Source organism: Lonchura striata, chromosome 20 (assembly GCF_050655825.1).
Source record: "Lonchura striata isolate lonStrDom1 chromosome 20, ASM5065582v1, whole genome shotgun sequence".
NCBI lineage: Eukaryota > Metazoa > Chordata > Aves > Passeriformes > Estrildidae > Lonchura > Lonchura striata.
In genome coordinates this window covers 15,681,611-15,699,604 of record NC_140722.1, presented here as the reverse complement: position 1 = coordinate 15,699,604, position 17,994 = coordinate 15,681,611, and the positions used below count along the sequence as shown (strand labels likewise).

The 17,994-nt window shown below is 41.5% G+C and overlaps 1 protein-coding gene across 5 annotated transcripts in view; it reads right to left on the bottom strand.

Annotated features, from left to right (window-relative positions):
* SULF2 (sulfatase 2) overlaps positions 1–17,994 on the bottom strand; it is an 86,769-nt gene that overhangs the window by 41,482 nt on the left and 27,293 nt on the right. Inside the window, exons 1-3 of one of the 5 annotated variants that reach the window (XM_021539236.4) lie at positions 15,557–15,786; positions 9,617–9,863; positions 3,909–4,148 (exon numbers count right to left, since the gene is read on the bottom strand). In XM_021539236.4, the coding sequence (XP_021394911.1) occupies positions 3,909–4,148; positions 9,617–9,791 (415 nt within the window). In that variant the 5' untranslated portion in view covers positions 9,792–9,863; positions 15,557–15,786. Of the gene's footprint in view, positions 1–3,908; positions 4,149–9,616; positions 9,864–14,840; positions 14,861–15,414; positions 15,522–15,556; positions 15,787–17,994 lie in introns of those variants that run through there. The other 4 variants (XM_021539235.3, XM_085558374.1, XM_021539237.3 and 1 more) reach the window with 4 other exon arrangements.

Genomic DNA, 17,994 nt, shown 5'->3' with positions numbered 1-17,994 from the left:
GAGGGGCTTAAGACTACATTTTGTTATCAATCCCTTTAGTTCCTTCATTGAGGTACTTCACCAGGTAGACTAAGGGCAGAAATACAAGTGTGTATACACACAGCCATTTTAGTCTATTGCAAACTGATGGCAAATTTTTCTCTACCTGGCACACAGTGCTGGCACACTGACAGCATAGTGTGCTATCATATCCTCCATCCCCCATTATCACAGGGACATACATAGAGTAGTTCTAAAGGCAAGAGCCTTTACAGGCACAGCTCTTCTCTGTAACTGGAATAAAAAATACCAATTAATTAATGAAACAGAATGGCTGTAAAAACCACGTTGTACAGTGACTTGTAACCACTGCACTTAGAAGAATCTATAGATTGTTATGCCAGGGAACTAGTCTAATATCCAGCAGGACAAAGGCAAAGCACAGTAGTCTTTGTGACACCTTTGCTCTTCTTCCTGAATTTGCATTGCACATTCCCCAGTTGTGGCCAAGGATCAGCACCAAGATCTATTTACAGAATCAGGGGAATTGGCTGGAGGGGAGCAGATGAAGCCAAATGAAACAGAAATACCCAAACCAAATACCTTGAAATGGTAGACAAGACCAAAGAATACTGATGGTGAGCCAAGTCTTGCTGTCCTTCTCAGATAAGCAAGTTCCCAATGGAGTTGGGACCAAAGTATCCTTTCACTAATGCCTGTGACAGCTTACCAAAGTTTAAACACAGATCTATAGGGCATAAGTATCTTTCTGACTATCCCTCTCAGGCACCTTTTGAAAGTTAAAAGGAAAAAAATTGTAGAACTTCTTGTTAAGGTTATGGAAACTTCTCCACAGGAAGAAAGAAAACAATTCTCTCATGGCTCTCAATTTCATCACAAATAGCAGTCACTCAGGTAACCCTACCACTGTGAAGTCTTCCCCATTTCCACAAGCCTTCCCACAGCTTGTCAATGGGCTGTGTTGACTTACGGGGTATTGTTTTAAAGATGAGCTGCTCAAAGGCAAAAATTCTCATCTATTTCTAAAATCGTCTTCATCCCTGGAACAGAAATCTTCTCCTGGAAGCACAGGACTACTCTCTTTCTCTGTCCAAACTTCTCAGGGGATCACAGCTATTTCAACATCTGCTTATCATAGCATGGGGGCCTTTGCTTGATATCAATTTGAACACTTTAATCTCCCCATAGTTTCATGCATTATAGGAAAAAAGAGTCTTTTCTCCATAGCTTACAAGAGGATTTCAGCCCCAAGATCTAGGCAAATCCTCATTCCCTCCCATCTGGGACTTAATTTCTTCCTCACTGACCTCGATATCTTCATGTTGTTCTTTTACATGTTTGCATCTTGTTCTTTTCTCTCACTTGAGGGAGAATTGAAGCACTGAAAGGGTTAACATCACACCTGGGGCCTACCTGACCCGCCGGGAGCTTCGGCTGGGCTGTGCCAGGATCAGCCTCGTGGCTGGTTTTTGGTTTTCTTTGTGTTCAATTCCAGGCGGAGGGCCACTCAACACGGGCTGCAGAGGTCTCTGGTCTCAGCCGCTCTGGGGGGACCTGGCGGCAAGATCTTAACAGCAGCGGCCAGCGCTGCTCCGGCCAGCGCTGCTCGGACCAGCGCTGCTCCGGCCAGCGCTGCTCCGGCCAGCGCTGCTCGGGCCAGCGCTGCTCCGGCCAGCGCTGCTCCGGCCAGCGCTGCTCCGGCCAGCGCTGCTCGGGCCAGCGCTGCTCCGGCCAGCGCTGCTCCGGCCAGGGCTGCTCCGGCCAGCGCTGCTCCGGCCAGCGCTGCTCGGGCCAGCGCTGCTCCGGCCAGCGCTGCTCCGGCCAGCGCTGCTCCGGCCAGGGCTGCTCCGGCCAGCGCTGCTCCGGCCAGCGCTGCTCGGACCAGCGCTGCTCCGGCCAGCGCTGCTCCGGCCAGCGCTGCTCGGGCCAGCGCTGCTCCGGCCAGCGCTGCTCCGGCCAGCGCTGCTCCGGCCAGCGCTGCTCCGGCCAGCGCTGCTCGGACCAGCGCTGCTCCGGCCAGCGCTGCTCCGGCCAGCGCTGCTCGGGCCAGCGCTGCTCCGGCCAGCGCTGCTCCGGCCAGCGCTGCTCCGGCCAGCGCTGCTCGGGCCAGCGCTGCTCCGGCCAGCGCTGCTCCGGCCAGGGCTGCTCCGGCCAGCGCTGCTCCGGCCAGCGCTGCTCCGGCCAGCGCTGCTCGGGCCAGCGCTGCTCCGGCCAGCGCTGCTCCGGCCAGGGCTGCTCCGGCCAGCGCTGCTCCGGCCAGCGCTGCTCCGGCCAGCGCTGCTCCGGCCAGCGCTGCTCGGGCCAGCGCTGCTCGGACCAGCGCTGCTCCGGCCAGCGCTGCTCCGGCCAGCGCTGCTCCGGCCAGGGCTCCGCAGCGTGCCCCGCCTTCCCGCCCGGCAGCTGCTGGGGCCCGGCCGGAGCCGACGGGGGCCGGCGGACGGCCCGAGGAGTGAGGAAGGGGCCCGGCCCGCAGCAGGACCGCCCGGACCGGCCTGGCTGAGACGGGGCGGGGAGGGGGGGCCGGGGCCCGCCACCTCCTCACCGACCGGAAGGAAAGAGAGTTCCCGGGTTTTTTCGTCTTTAATGTGTGTCTTCCACTGAGGCGCGTCCAGTTGGGCAGGGGTTCAACCGACTGTCAGTTACACAAAAAGCTTTGCATCACTTCCCCAGATTTTTCTCCCATTCCAAACCACAACACTGATACTCTCAAACTAACTAATGGATGACAGTGCCTGCTAAGACAGTATTTCTATATAGAGAACAGAGGATCTATGGAAACTAACTTACCTTCTAGACAAAAATCCAGAAACCTGATACCCAGTTTTGTAAGTCTCTGAGATCTGGAGGTATCACAACACTTCAGCTCCTAGTTGAGCAAATCACTTCTAAAAATTAAGTCTAACTTCTACATCACTTGGTTATTATTTTTAACAATGGCCTGCAGTCCTTCTTCAACTGCAAAAGCTATATGTTCTGCAAGCAGGATGTTACTCTGATTTGGATAATCTGTTTTCTTTATATGTAGATAACATGACAGAGAAGTGCAATATGGCAGAGTGACTAGGACACTGGAGGGTAGATCTTTATTCCAATTAAATATTTTATAATGGCAGAGATGGACCTTCTACAACCACTTTTCTCCAGGTTCAAAATACACGATTGGTGAGAATGCGCATTTTATTAATTCTTTGTATAATTCAAGTATGGGCCAAGCAGCACAAAAAGATACCAAAACATTACCATATAAGCAGCAGCTTTTCCCTTTGTAAATATGTTCATTTAACTTAATAGGGTTACCTAAATCTGATGCTGGGGGGAAGCAAAATGGAATTAAGAGGGAAATATGCTACATGTTTTCTGAAATCCTTCCTACACGATATTTGTTCCCAAGAAGCATGCATGCTTCTCAAGACTACATTTCATCTTTCCAATTATTCCTAAACACCTTTCTGGGAATTGAATGTCTAGAGAAATCATAACAGCTGACTGCCCCAAAGCACAAAAGGAGCAGTCCCTTCTGTCTCATTCTTAATTTGCTTAATATATCAGTTTTATGAAAAAAGTCAAAACACTAATTCCTTTTCATAGCACCTTTCTTGGTTGTTCTGCATACTTCAGGTAACTGTAGGCCATATTCTAGGTTTGCTACGTCTTCAGCTCAAGCATACACAGTATTTTATTCCCACTTTCTGAAAAACAAAGTCTTGGTATTTTTATTGGTTGTTTGTAAACAAAAAATTCCTTAAGTAAAAATACAAGAAAGCTAAACCAACACCAAGACTTAAGCTCTGGCATTATGCACTGCTGCAGTCAAGAAGAAAATAGAATTAAAATATATACATTAGCCTTTGTACTAAGTCTAAGGTAAGTCTAAAGAAGCTTTCAGATGGATCCAGCCTGGATCTTACCTGTCCTGTACCCTGTATTGTTGAGGTACACTGCAAAGGTGCGTATTTCATGCTGAGCCTGCCAGGATGGAGAAGAACAGTTCTCATTGTTAGTGTAAGTGTTGTGGTTGTGGACGTACTTCCCTGTCAGGATAGAGGAGCGAGATGGGCAGCACATGGGTGTTGTCACAAAGGCATTGATGAAATGAGCACCTCCGTGTTCCATGATACGTCTTGTTTTATTCATCACTTGCATAGAACCTGAAAGAAGGAAGACATTTCAGAAATATTTTCTTGTTTCAATCACAAGAGTTCAGATGCCACATTAAGAGACAAGAAGGAAGCACAAGTAGTAAGGGCACTGTTATCTCTGAGTGAACCCAAATCCAGAGAGATTACTGGTCCTGCCTCAGTGAAGCTCTCCCATCATTTCAGTAAGGACTAAATACTGAAGTCCTAAGTAAAGATTTGACTCAAGCATGTTGACATAGATCATAATGCTTCTTTCACTTCTCTCTTGCTAGAGAGATTTGCAACTGTTAACTATCTGCAGCATCTCTACATCCTTTCTGGAGCTGCTAGTACTGTTCCAGTAGCTGAGGATGAAAAGCACTTTATGCAGCAACCCTGATTAAAGCATATGTACTCATAAGAGTTATTTAATCTTTGGTTTCACAAGAGACCTGATATGCTACCTTTTGTGCCAGCCTCATGCAAAAGGCTGAGGGTTCTAAACACGGAATCATTTCATTTGGAAGACTATTTAGTCCAAACTACTGCTCAAGAAAGGTCTGCTGGAGTTGTTGTGTAGTTAAATCATTCTATTCCCTAATGTGAGGTATTAGGAGGTATTGCTTTTTCTAATTGTCACTGAACCAGACACCAAAAAGCTCCCATAATAATTTCCATAACAAGTTCACTGAGTTCTAGCTATGTGCTTCATCCATTCTGGTAACAATATTACCATCTACATTTTCTTAAGCTTGATTCTGCAGAATCAGATTTTTAGATGACTACTTGGGGCAGGAAACACAATGTTTTATATAACAAAACAAATAAGCAAGGGACTTGGATAAATTGGGGTTACATGAACAAAAGTATTTTTGGCCACAATTACTGAATGCTACAGTGCTGCCAAATGTTTTTTTCTATTTAAGACAAGGTTTTGTTCAAAGACTGGATCTTTACCATAGACATCCACCTAGCTATATCTGGATCCATATCAGCACTCTTCCTAAACCCAGAAACACCAAGGATCAGAGAAACAAAAAATTTAGTTTCCCTCCTCTATCAGTGCCTAGTAGTTAAAACTGAGCAAGTTAGGGAAAATTTTCTTGATCTAGGAAGAATTTCAATTTTCTAAAGAATTTTTCATGGTACATATCAACAGCATGACCTTGCAGAGGAGATAAAACCCGTTCATCACCAACGAGGGTTTTTGTTATGAGCATGGAAAGCCAGTTGACAACATGGAGAGGAAGGTATGGGCTCATGCTAGAATAGGGTTGAGGTTAACTTGCCCAAGGCTGAGCTGGATTAACAGCTCATCTTTAATCAAAGCTGATGGTTGCATCCTACAACCATCTGGCACAAACTACATTGTTTCTGTCAATAATGGATTTGGGTTTCTTCTAAGCTCTTTATGCAGGGATTTCATCATGAAATTGCAACAGTAAGTTGGTTGATACAGAGCACATTGATATAACCAGGAGTCAAAACCTAGAGGGGAAAATGGTCCTAAGCCACATAGAAAATCTGACTCTCTGGCACCACAAAGGAAGATTAATTGCTATGGTAGGTCATTTTACCTAAGAACTGCCATTGCATTAGTTTGAGACCATTTTGTTTGAATTAGTATTAAAAAAAACAAACAAACAAAAAAAAAATCTCTTTGTGCATTTCTCAGGTCAGAGCATATGTCACATCACTTTGTGACAAAAACCAAGGCAGGTTGTTGCACTGCCCCCTTAGAACTTGCTAAACTTCACATATCCAAAATAAGTTTCTGAAGAAAGCAAGATTTTATTTTTTTGTTTCTATAACAGATGTGGGTTAAGTGTTAGTGCTTAAAGGTACTGACTACAGTTAACAAATATAACAGCTAATTATACAATATGTGAGTTTGAAAACTGTGGATGTGTCCTCTGTGTTGTCTTATGAGCTAGCCCAAGCATAAACAGGAAGTCTGAAAAAATGTTTTGCCATCCCGATATTAAAATAAAATTTAACAACCCCTTTAAATGACAGAGGCATTTATGCATAAATAACAGTACATGTTAAGACTCCCCTTGGGGACAGTAAGCTTCTTTAATAAAAGAAGCTGTATCGCTGTAATGACAACGCCCTATATATCAACAGTCTTTGACACAAAAAACATATGATCTAATCTGCTTCTCCAGTTTGAGAACTAATACAGAGTGACAGGGCAGTGCAAGGTAAAAATCCAGCATACTCTTCTGTATAATCTTAAATAGGCCAGCTCTAAATATTTTAGACAGCATTAAACCAGCCAACTAAAACTTATTTTCTTCAGTTTTCCTCCAATACACAGACATCCATTCTCTGGCAGATAACTTATGTATAAATCAGCAACTGGGACTTCACCACATCACCTTCTGAGCTAGAAAACCTTCTGAGGTTTCACCAGTGGATATATGACAGGAAGTCATTATTTCAAAGTGTCAATATTTAATTCAGAAAATGTTGCTACCCATCTAAAAACCACCGATAATAAACAAAAATCTATCAGTTGAAAGTGAAATTCCTATGCCATTTTAAGAAAATTTTCATTGGACTACTATGAAAATGGGAAATGAAAATATGGATGTTCAATCAATTTGAAGTGTTAAAGTTACTCAGTGAACAAAGCTAAGCGAACTTGATGTTAAAATGTCACTTGAAATATGTGCTTTCCATAACTTTGTTTAGCTTATCTTCACAGTTCACCTCAGGGACAAAGCTGATATTTTTACTATAATATTTATGGAGAAAATATGCAAATTATTTAAGAAAAAATACTGACTTTGTATTAGTTATGTTTTGTTGAAGGAGGGAATAATTTACATTTTATGGAGCTCCAACTGTTGAAGAACTTGTATTAAGTATCAAGTGATTTGTCTATTCTGAAGCACAACTTCAGAAGTGTTTTCCAATAAACTGAAACCCAGAATTTTAATTAACTGTCTCCTAAAGACTTCTCTTTTTATTGTATTTAAAACTCATTAGACACCCTTTCCACATCTTCATTTCCCTTTCTTCATTTCCCTCCCCAAGACACCCTTACATTTAACAAAGCTCTAAAACCCCATCTCCACATACGATAACTAAGAAAAAATTATCTTCCGTGCTACTTTTGTAGCTTTTCAGAGGAAGGTCTCAAAACATACAAATCACCTCTAACACAGATTTCTTTAATGTGGTTGAAATAGATCCTAAATAATCAGATCTTTCTCCAGCTAGACTATGAAATGAGCTGGTTTGTTAAAGCCATAGCAGTATGGTAGGCAAATCTAACTCAACTGGAGATACTGAGTCCACCACAAAGGGGACATCAGTGTTATACTACCTCGGATGTACATGGCTCTAGTAGGGAAAAAAAGTCTTTGTTTCTAATTAATTACTCCTTGTCACTATATTCTTCTTTATACTATGCTTGTCAATACAAGTATTTTGATTAGACAGTCTATCAAATATGTCTATGTTCACAGTTCCTGGCATTTTCATTTGTCTTCTCCCATTTGTATCCATTACAATCTACACTCATTCTCCTTTGATGTCCTTCAGAGATTCTGTATTTGATCTACCAGCCCTTCATCAGTATTCTCCTTCTTTCAATATAAGGCTGAGGTTTGGTTTCCAGTAAAACTCATGATTAACAGTACTGCAAATTAAAAAACCAAACCAAAACCAAAAAAAAAAAAAAAACCCACAAAAAATCAAAACAAAAAAAACCACCACAATCTCCTTTCAGGAAAGGACAACGTTGTCTTTCTGGTAAGCTCCACCTGCTACCGGCACATCGCTAAATCTATCTTTAAATAAATAAAGGAAAGGCTGTTAAAGGCACTTGAGATTGCATTCTATTCCCTTTCACCTCCAAAGTAGCTACAAGAGAACAATGAAAGCTAAAACACCCATCAGTTACAGAATATTCTTAGAAACAGATGAAATCTTACCCACAGCTTTCCCTGCTATGCTTTCACAGCTTCCAACTTTTCCTTAGCTTTTATTTGTAATTCACATCTTGTTTTAATCTGTCTTAAATGCACTAACTACAATCACCCCAATTGGAAATTTTGCTGAACTTGGACAGCTGAACAGACAAGAATAAAAATTAATTCAAACAAATACTGCATCTCCCAAAGCCATTAATGGCAAAAGACGAATACCTAATCTCAGCTTCATCAAATGGATTTTCCTTAGTTAGATTCTAATTTGTGTGGACACATGCCCATTACCCTTGAAATTGGAAAGCATCAAGTTAGCAGAGGAATGAAACACAAAGGCTAGCATAAAATAGAAGATGATACATTTTTTAGGACCACAATCCAAGCCTGCAAGAAAATGTACTTAGGTTCTTTGGGATATAGATTCTTGAAATTGCTTCATTTCTGATCCAAATAATCATTTAAAAAAGGTGACAACAACATCATCTGATCCTGATAATTTGAATATCATTTAATTTGATGAGATGACTTCCATTACTTCTTACCACTTTGAAGAAGAATGAGACATCTATGATACTGCAGACATACAGTAAAATTGATACAAAGGAAGCATCTGTACAAAGACCGCAACATTGCTGTGATTAACTTCTCAACAAGATGAGTAAGTGCACAAGAGGTACAAGTTGATTAATTTTATGTTCTATTTCTTTTGTGAGGTCTGTCTTCCAAATTTTCCTACCAATACTAGAAATCAGATGTAGAAAAATTTGGGGGCAAAACTCCCACACCAGATGACACATACAAGAGTTCTCACTTTTCAGATGACTGAGGCTTCATATACATATGAGAGCATAATTCTAATGCAAAATTATTAATGTTAACTTGTTTGCGTTAAACACTTCTCAAAACTAAAGACAGCAGTTGGTAAATATAAGCTTGTTCAGGTAGCACAACAAAAGCCAAACTGTAGGCTAATTCATTGTTCCAAATCATTAGGCAAAGCATGTGTTTAATCTTCATCTCCTTTCTTCAACAATTAACATAGCATTGATAACAGAGTAGATATTTTCATTCTGTGTCATTTTGGTCAGTAATCAACTACACATCTTAATGGACAATTACAAGAATAGTATGACTGTGTTAGGTAACATTAAATTAAATAACATGAAAATTGTATATGTAATGAATGCCTGCAATTACACAAAAGAATCTGGATAATTACATGGTGCAATTATCAGTTATGAATTTAAACCTACTGTTTTGGCATGCAGCTTCCCAAGTTATGCCTGTAATTGCCAGAAGCAAAGTTTAGGTGTTTAGATGAAGACAGGCATGAACTGTGTATTTCCACAGGAACAGGAACTTTAACATTTTGGGACTAATTTTTGCTGTCCCTGAATTGCAGGCAGATGGAAAGGATGTTCTATATAAAGGCAGGTATACACTTGTTCTTATCATTTTTCACACTGAAAAAAAATTTGTATTTTGAATGTAAGAATCCAGCTTCAAGAAAGAGCAATGTCATACACATTGGCCAAAATTCTCTTTATACTGAGCTCTTACCAAGTTCTACATCCTGATCATCAGTAAGAACAAGGATGATGTTTGGGCGGATGTTTCTACGGTCTCTTTGAAATCTTCCCTTCAGACGTTGATTTAACAGGAAAGTTGAACTTCCATCCAACAGTGATAAAACAGTCATCATGAATAATCCAAGGATAATACTATGCTGTGCCATGTTGTGTGGATTTAACGTTCTCTCTGAACAAGGTAGATTAACGACTTCTATTTCTTTTTCTTTGCAGGTCTCCTATAAGGGAGAGGGAAACAAGTATTTATCTATATTTTCACCCCTCTGTACCCATCAAGGAACAGCCAGGTTCCCTCCAAAGAAGTAAAAAGCAATGTACTTGAAATAATCTTAACTCCTAAGAAAAAAACTAACCAAACTCCCAAAGCAAACACTTATTTTTCTAGCGCCAGCTAGAAGCAGAGACTTGAAAAAATTAAATTCATAAGGTGTTACCGATGTAGGCAACAAAATTTCACTCAAAGCTCAGATCTGGCAGCAAGCTCAAGGATTTAGCAGGATTTCAAATTCTTTTGCTTTCATACATATAAATAGCAATCATCTTCTTTCTTCTTCCTTAGTGATCTGTTTACAGATGACATTTTTGTTTACATCAAAAATACATTTGTTGAAGAGAAAAAATCCCTTACCTATCATAATTTTTAAACAAGACTGTAGTAAAATTTACTGAGCTAACAACATATTTGCAAAGTCAGAGAACACTCAGGCAGAAGATTTATTATATACTGATTTATCTTACAAATTCCATTAAAGAGCAAAGCTGCCCTGATCTTGGAACTATGTTATGATATTGTTTGAAGTCTACTACAGCTTTGATGTTAGCGCAAGATCCCTTTAGCATTTCTGTTGGCTTCCAAGATTATACACTTTTTAAAAATACCCTTATTAATAATGAACACATTTGAAAACCCATTACTGCTAATGTTTGGGAATGGATACACCAAAGTGACTTGCACTGCCTATGACTGGATTGCAAAACAGAGCATATGCCCCAAAATTGACCTGATTGCAAAACAGAGCACATCTAACTTGTACTATTCCTATTAATGAGGCAATGAAAAATTCTTAGCAATTCCTACAAGGAAATTACAGGAAATGAATTAGCATGCTAAAAAATCTTTGAAATCACAGCTTTGCTCAGTCATCTTCTGAAATAAAGGGATCTTCTCTTGCTTTCAGAAGTCAAAATAACAACATGAAAATGCACTGAAAATATCAAGTACTAATTATTTTGTCAAATTTAGCAACCAATGAGTCAGTTTATTATGAATTTCCTACTTGCTCCCTGCCTATTTCTGGACTGGTGCCAATGACCTTTTGTACAAGAAGAAAAATCAATTAAAAATTATGCAAGAGATTCTCTGATTTTTCTAAAGCCCAGAATTGTCAGAATAGAAAGAGCACAGCACAATATGTTTTACCCTAAGAAATATGTTGGCTATTTCCCTACCAAAAACAATTTTTACTCCAACAGATTATTTCATATCCACATTATTACTTCATATCTGTCAGCAATTGCTCTTTGAGATAAACTTCCTTAATCAAAGTTTTAACACAATAACAAAACCACTGGTCTGAAAAATTATAATCAGTTTCTATGCTCACATAAGAAATGTATATTGAATTTTCACATAAGGCAACAGATACATTGCTATACTAACATAGAATATTTATTAAGGGTACTTTTCAAATTTGCACACTGACAGGGTTTTGAGGAAATGAAAAATCCTCCTTTCTTACTAGCCTGTCCAGTGGCTTTCACAGGTAGGTTAAGTTTTTTTCCTAGAAACTAAAAATTTATTTAGGTATCCCAGCACTTGTTCCAATGGGCAGGGCAAGAGCTTTTAAATTTTACAGATGCAGCTTCAGTATCTGCTGCTGCTAAGAAATATGCCAGGCTATAGCAAAAAAACCACTGTCCAATCAATTTTCATTCCTTGTACTAAGAATTCCATCTACAGCAGTATAACTGGGAAGAATAACATCAGAGTCAATATGTTGCTACTGTCTAGAATAGACAAAGCAGCTTGTGAAGAAACCTGTGTCTGTTTCAACAGAGGAGGGTAGAAAGAACGTTTGCTTAGCAGGCACATATTCTCAGAAACAAACTTTTTGAGGGAGGAGGTAGAGAAATGCCTTCTGCTCTTCAGAAAGTACTACAGATGTACTTTTGTTAAAACAAAATAAACTGACACTATAGATGTTTTCATTATGTTTCTGAAGGTCTGGAAGTTCATGTGGGTTTTCTTCACTCTATACTAGCCAACAGCTTCTCAAAATAAAAGCATTTACTAATTTTGTTGCGGTATTTGGAAGGCTGTCCATTCTTGCTATATCTGGTCAGAATTACCTTCACTACAGTGTTGTGTATTTAACAGTCAGTGCATTTACATTTTTCTCATCTTTAAAACAAATACATGGACGTAACCTCACAACCTCATTGCCTCTCTCCCCTTAGCCAGTCATTTCCTCACACTTTGTTCCCAGCTCAGAAATCTGCTTAGCTCTCTGTGAAATACTTAAGACATTTGGGGATGCTCATAAACTGTTCTCCCATAGCTATTTTATCCACACTTGTATATTTGTGGTTAAAAGAATTAGCAATCTCTGAAAAGATACTGCAAGTGAAAGGGAGAATTTCATGTCAGGTACAACAGGCATCTTCCACCAAACCTGTTATCTCACTTCCACACAATGAATATTTTTCACCATTGTGATGTGTTATGTTCCCATTGTTATCCGGGTAAGTAGTTCCGGGAATCAACTCAAAGTACGTAATTATGTGCAAAAGTCATACAAATAAGTAGGTAAGAAAATCAAGGCAATTTTAGAAAATAACCTATTTCTTAAAAGTATATTTTCACAAGATATACATGCCATAATTAACAGGATATATGCACTACAATCCAAAAGCTAGCTTTAAGTAGTTATCAGAATAGCAACACATTAGCAACAGAATAGCAAGAGTGTCCCACAAGGATTGCCTGTGGCCAAATACAGATTGGTTTTTTTAACCCCTAGTCTTCAGCGAGCTTCCAGGAAGAAACATGACAAAGCTTCTATTAACAGTTCTTTTCCCATTTCTGTCAACAAGGTTAATCTGCAATTTACAGATAAAGCCAGAACAGTTCCACAGCAGTGCCCCAATCTTTTAATACAGCACTTTTAATATAGCCCCCTCTCCAAAATGTAATTTTGCTCTGAGTGGTACAGATAGTCCACTGCTGTCTGTGCCTCTGAAGGCCATCCTCCAGTATTAAAGATGCTTAATCTGTAGTGGCTCTCATGAGAATTAGGTATGCGTCTTATTTTCTTCCACCTTACACATACAAACTTGAAAAATCTAGTCACTCATCTTTTATATTTAGGAAAGTGCAATCAGAAACTTATGAAATCTTCTTCAGACGGGGCATCTAGCTGAGCTTTCTTAAGGCTATAAAACTTCTTAGAAGGTTGCTTTTGAGGAAATCTGATCCTCTTACTTTCTCCTTTGTGGCAACACAAAATGTTACACTAACTCGCATTATATATGTTGAAGAGATAAAGCCAGACATCCACACTCCAATTGTAAAAGAAGTCAGCAAAGGGCTGTTTCCAGTAGCAAGGAAAGACTTCTTTATAACACTGCCCTCAGTAATTAATGTCAGTTCTACAGCAGCAGAATGCACAGAGATAACTGACATCAGTTCTATCCCAGATGGTATTTTTAACATGCTATTGATTATTATTGCTTGGCACAGATGTAAGAGGCCCCATGTGTGCAAAATTAGTAACTGACAGTAGCTTGCATAGACTGGTGCTCCCAAACTCACTAATGCAAGTCCCAGTGCAACTGTCCCCCACATAAGCTCTGTGCAACTTCACCGATGTCAGGTAATTCAGTTATTACAACATAACCAAGAATAACATCTGACTCTTCCTGTAACTCTATAACAAATATATGTCTCCTTCAAGTCTACTTCTATAAATTACTGCTTCTAGTAATGTTTGCGTTAAATGGTTTGGGGTTTTATTTGTTTTAGCTTGTTTTCCTTTTATCCACAAAAAAGTATACTATGAAACACTAAATACAGAATTGGTATGACAAGTTCAACTTGCTCAGCAGCCACCACAGAACAGGGTAACTGCATGTGAGCCACATAGTGGAACTGCACATTAAGGGAAAACTGGCTAGAAAGAAGCAACACACACCTGCTCCCAATGGCTGGAGCCAATACCAGGAAGATAATTTAAGCAGGCCTAGCTGTGTCATTCGTCCAGCATTTAAATTCCTTGAAATACATGGTGCTGGAGACATTCCCTAGCAACCAACCCCATCAAATCCACTCCGCCAGTTAAATGGATTCAGCTGTGCTGCTGTTCTTTTAACTGGAGTCACTCTTTTCCATTGAGCTTTGGTTATGCTAGGTCTTCTCTCAATAAAGCTGTCACCTATTACTTCAAACCATTATATTGTGTTTGCAAGAGATAATGCATTTTCCTATGTGGATTGGGAAGAATCTTGTTTGCAATCTAACAAGGTTCCCAGGGGAATACTAGTATCAACATTACTGCTGTAATCTAACAACATGCTGCATTTGCTTATAGTTTTCTAATTTCTGATTTTTTTCCCCCCAGGTGGTCAAAATTTATGAGAAAGTACAAAAATCAAATCCCCAGTGCTAAATGTGACTCCTGAAGATTACAGTTGTGCTGATTTACAGTCACTGAAGTACTATTCAGATAGATTCTTCTGACTTTCTTGCCTTATGCTGGTGAACACTAGACAAAAACAAATAACTTATCACAGAGAAGCTTGGTCACATTACAAAATCTCATTCATATTTTGTAACTTTATTTTAAATAAAACAGAATTGTAAACAAGCTATAAATTTCCCTAGGACTTGATATTTTAAGAAATGCTCTAAGCACCTCAATCTACTTTCTTTCCACCCGCTGCTTGAGTTTCCCAGTGACACACAGAGAATTAATCAGTCCTCTGATAGATTAAAATGCTATTTGGATCTCCCAAATACAGAATAATAAACACATTTTTCTGCACCATATGCAACATCCAACAACAACTTGAAAGAAATGAAGAATTATTTTGATATTTTACCTATTATCATCACATATTTATACATAATAGATGCAGTCTTTGACTTTAATGATAATTATATTAACTTGTATTAAGTACAGTAAAAACCACAGACTTACAGTTTTGAAAATACTATAAGGGAATGAGTGCAAGTTCTTCAAGATAGAAAAAGCAAGCAAAACGAGGTATCATTACACAGACACGTCCTACCAAATAAACACATTTCTTGTAGCTATATCGGGGGGAGGGAGGAGGAAATCTCCCTGTGTTTACGCAGCTGCAAACACACAGAGGCGTTCAGATATACACACTGCCCGGATCGGTCCAGTGATGTGCCAAACGTGAAGCTGAGCACTACGGTATCAATTGTCTTTTGGGAGCTGTTTTCCGCACAGCCCCGGCGCGGCGCGGCTCCCTCAGCCCGCACCCTCGGAACCCCCCTGCGGCCGCCCGGGCGCTCTCCCCTTCCGAAGGGGCGGCACGACGGCCCCGGCCGCTCCGCAGCCCCCGGCGGCAGCCGGCGAGCGCCGACTCGCCGGGCCGGGCCGGCAGGGCCGCAGCAGGGCGGGGAGCTCCGTTGCAGCTTCCAGCACGGCCGGCCGAGGCCGCTGGGACCACACCGCCTCCAGTCCCCGCCCGCGCCCTGGGCCCCCTCGCTCAACTTCCAGCCCCAGCCGGTCCCTGTACAGTTACCTCAGACGCGCCGCCCAGCTTCCCCGCCATGGCAGCCTGCTCTGTGGCCAGCAGCCGCACAAGCGGCACGGCCGCCCCGCCGTGCCTAGCTCGCGAGGCGGGGCGGCGACTCCGGACCTTCCGTCTAGCAGTTCCCACTTACCCGCGGAGCCGGTGTTCAGCCGTGCCAGGCCAGGACGGGTGCCGCCCGCCCGCGGAGCCCGGGGCCCGGCGGCGCGGGGAAGCGCATCCTCCGGCCGCGGTGCCGGGCAGCAGCCGAATCCCGTTTCCAGAAGAAGCGTTTAGAGGAAGCGCTCGGGCGGGTGCTGCCCCCGCCTCTTCTTCCTCCTCTCCCTTCTTCTCCTCTTCCCGTTTAAAATGTTCATTTACCTCGAGGATCCTCCTCCCGAGTTTGCGCAATGCCCAGCAGCGCGCAGGGAGGAAACTTGTCCCACCAGCCCCGGGCTTGTTCAAAGTCCAGCGGCAGCACCGCAGTGAAGACGATGGCGTAGCCCCGCACTCCGGCGCGCACGACGAGACCGGGAAGGTCCCAGAGCCAGCCCCGCTCCAAAGAAGGTCCGATGCCGAGTTCCCGGCTGGTGCACGGGGCCTTTATAAGCAATGGGGGTAGTCCATGGCAGGCGGAAGAAGGGCAATTTAATTGCCCCTCGTAGTCTGTGCTCTTCTTGACCCCTATCGCCAGCGCTGCCAGCCCCACGCAGCAGCTACCCCCTCACCCCCAGCGCTGTGCGGCGGAGGACAGAAGTGGCAGACTCCAAAGGGGCTGAAGGCCTGCGTCTGCCCTGGACCCTGCCCGACACACCTGTGAGGGTGAGCCTAAAGACTTCTAAAAGGACATGCTACCACAGACGCCGTTCCACTGGTGCAGTTGAAATTCATTAGTAATTTAGAAAAGCTTAACAAAGGTAAGGACCGTTCACAAAAGGTGCTGTCTACACTCTTGCAACCAGTTACATTTTACTCCTGGATCTTGTCTGGCCAACTATCTAAATCGGTAAGTTAATCACTGGACACTTTAAAGACCTCTTTTAAAAAGTATCTTAAAAAAAGTATTTTCAAAAAGTATTTTAAAAGTATCTTTCAAAGATACTAGCAGATTAACATGTTAAAAAAAAAACAAAAAAACAACAACATAAGAATGAAACATTTTCTTCTGGCATTCCCATGCTGATAGTGTCAAGACATGCAGCCCAGAATTTCCTGACACTTCTTATTACATCTAATATTCTGTTCAATCTATGATTTATTAGGACTTTTGCTTTAAAACAAGTATTGTCCCCAGTGACCTCATCTGGACTTTGCTGGAGAAGGCTAACACTCTTGAGCAATTTTTCACTGCTGGCTCTGTTCTTGGCCGTGCATAGACAGATCCTAAATAAACATCTTGGGGTATTAAACAACCTGCTATATGATACTGTACTGTGAAATGGCACACACTTCCTCCAAACACAAGGATGTCGCTGCTAAGGTACCAAGTGTGCTCCTGTATGGACAGGAATGAGCAATAGAGAAACACTGTATTTCACTACTACAGTGTTCACACTAGGGGCTGCAACAGCACAACTGTATTGGAATAAATAAACCACTGCCTAACAGGGAGTTACGCTAATCATAGAACCACATGATGTGCATAAAACAGGACCTACATCTCACTAACATTGTGATAAAATTATTTCACTGCTTTCCGAGATAACATTTGACATTTTGCTAGCAACTGTCAACTCACAATGAAACAATTCACAGATAATTTCACAAAACACCTGTGAGCCAGGATGTTCTGATTCTGCACATTTTAGACATGAATTAATGTCTAAAGGCAGTTGAGTCACCCAGAGTCAAACAGCCTTTCAGGCCACAAACAGAACGTGGAAGCCAGCATCCCTCTGCCCTAACCACAGGCCAAGAGTTTGCTACCTGCAACCTCTATAAACTACCTCTAAAGGGACTACAAGCAATAGCTACAAAGCCAAAGAAAATCCTACATTTGCTATACCAGTGGTTCACATTGAAGAAGAAAATTTACTATCTCCCTGTATTTCTAGAGGACTGAAAATGGGATTTTCCATTTTAAGAAACACATGACCTAATACAAAGCTACAATTTCATTAATATAAACTACAAGCATCAAAAGATACTAAGACTAGTGTTAGTGACATAAGTATAGGAAACTAAATTTGATTTAATGTCACTAGAAAATCTGTCACAATAGATCACTCATTTCAACAAAAGCGTACATTCACCTCACAGGGAGTGCATGTAATTTCTATTAATGTTAATGGGAGTTATGCAAGTGCATTAAGAGGATAATGCAACCCCTGGTCTGAGACAACCCTACAAAGTGAAAGGTGCTTCCTCTTCAAGAGAATGGCATTTTCATCTCATGCATTTCAAAAGAACTTGTTCTGGCATGGTTACAGAACAGGATGGGTAACAACTGTTATGAATCCAAACTTAAAGTGGTTTAGTGACTTCAGCTAGTTTTCCCATTGCCAGAAACACACAGGATACAGATGTATTTAAAATACTGTGGTTCATTTGAAGTCTAAGGCAAAAATATCATGTGAAATTACTGGTAAAACA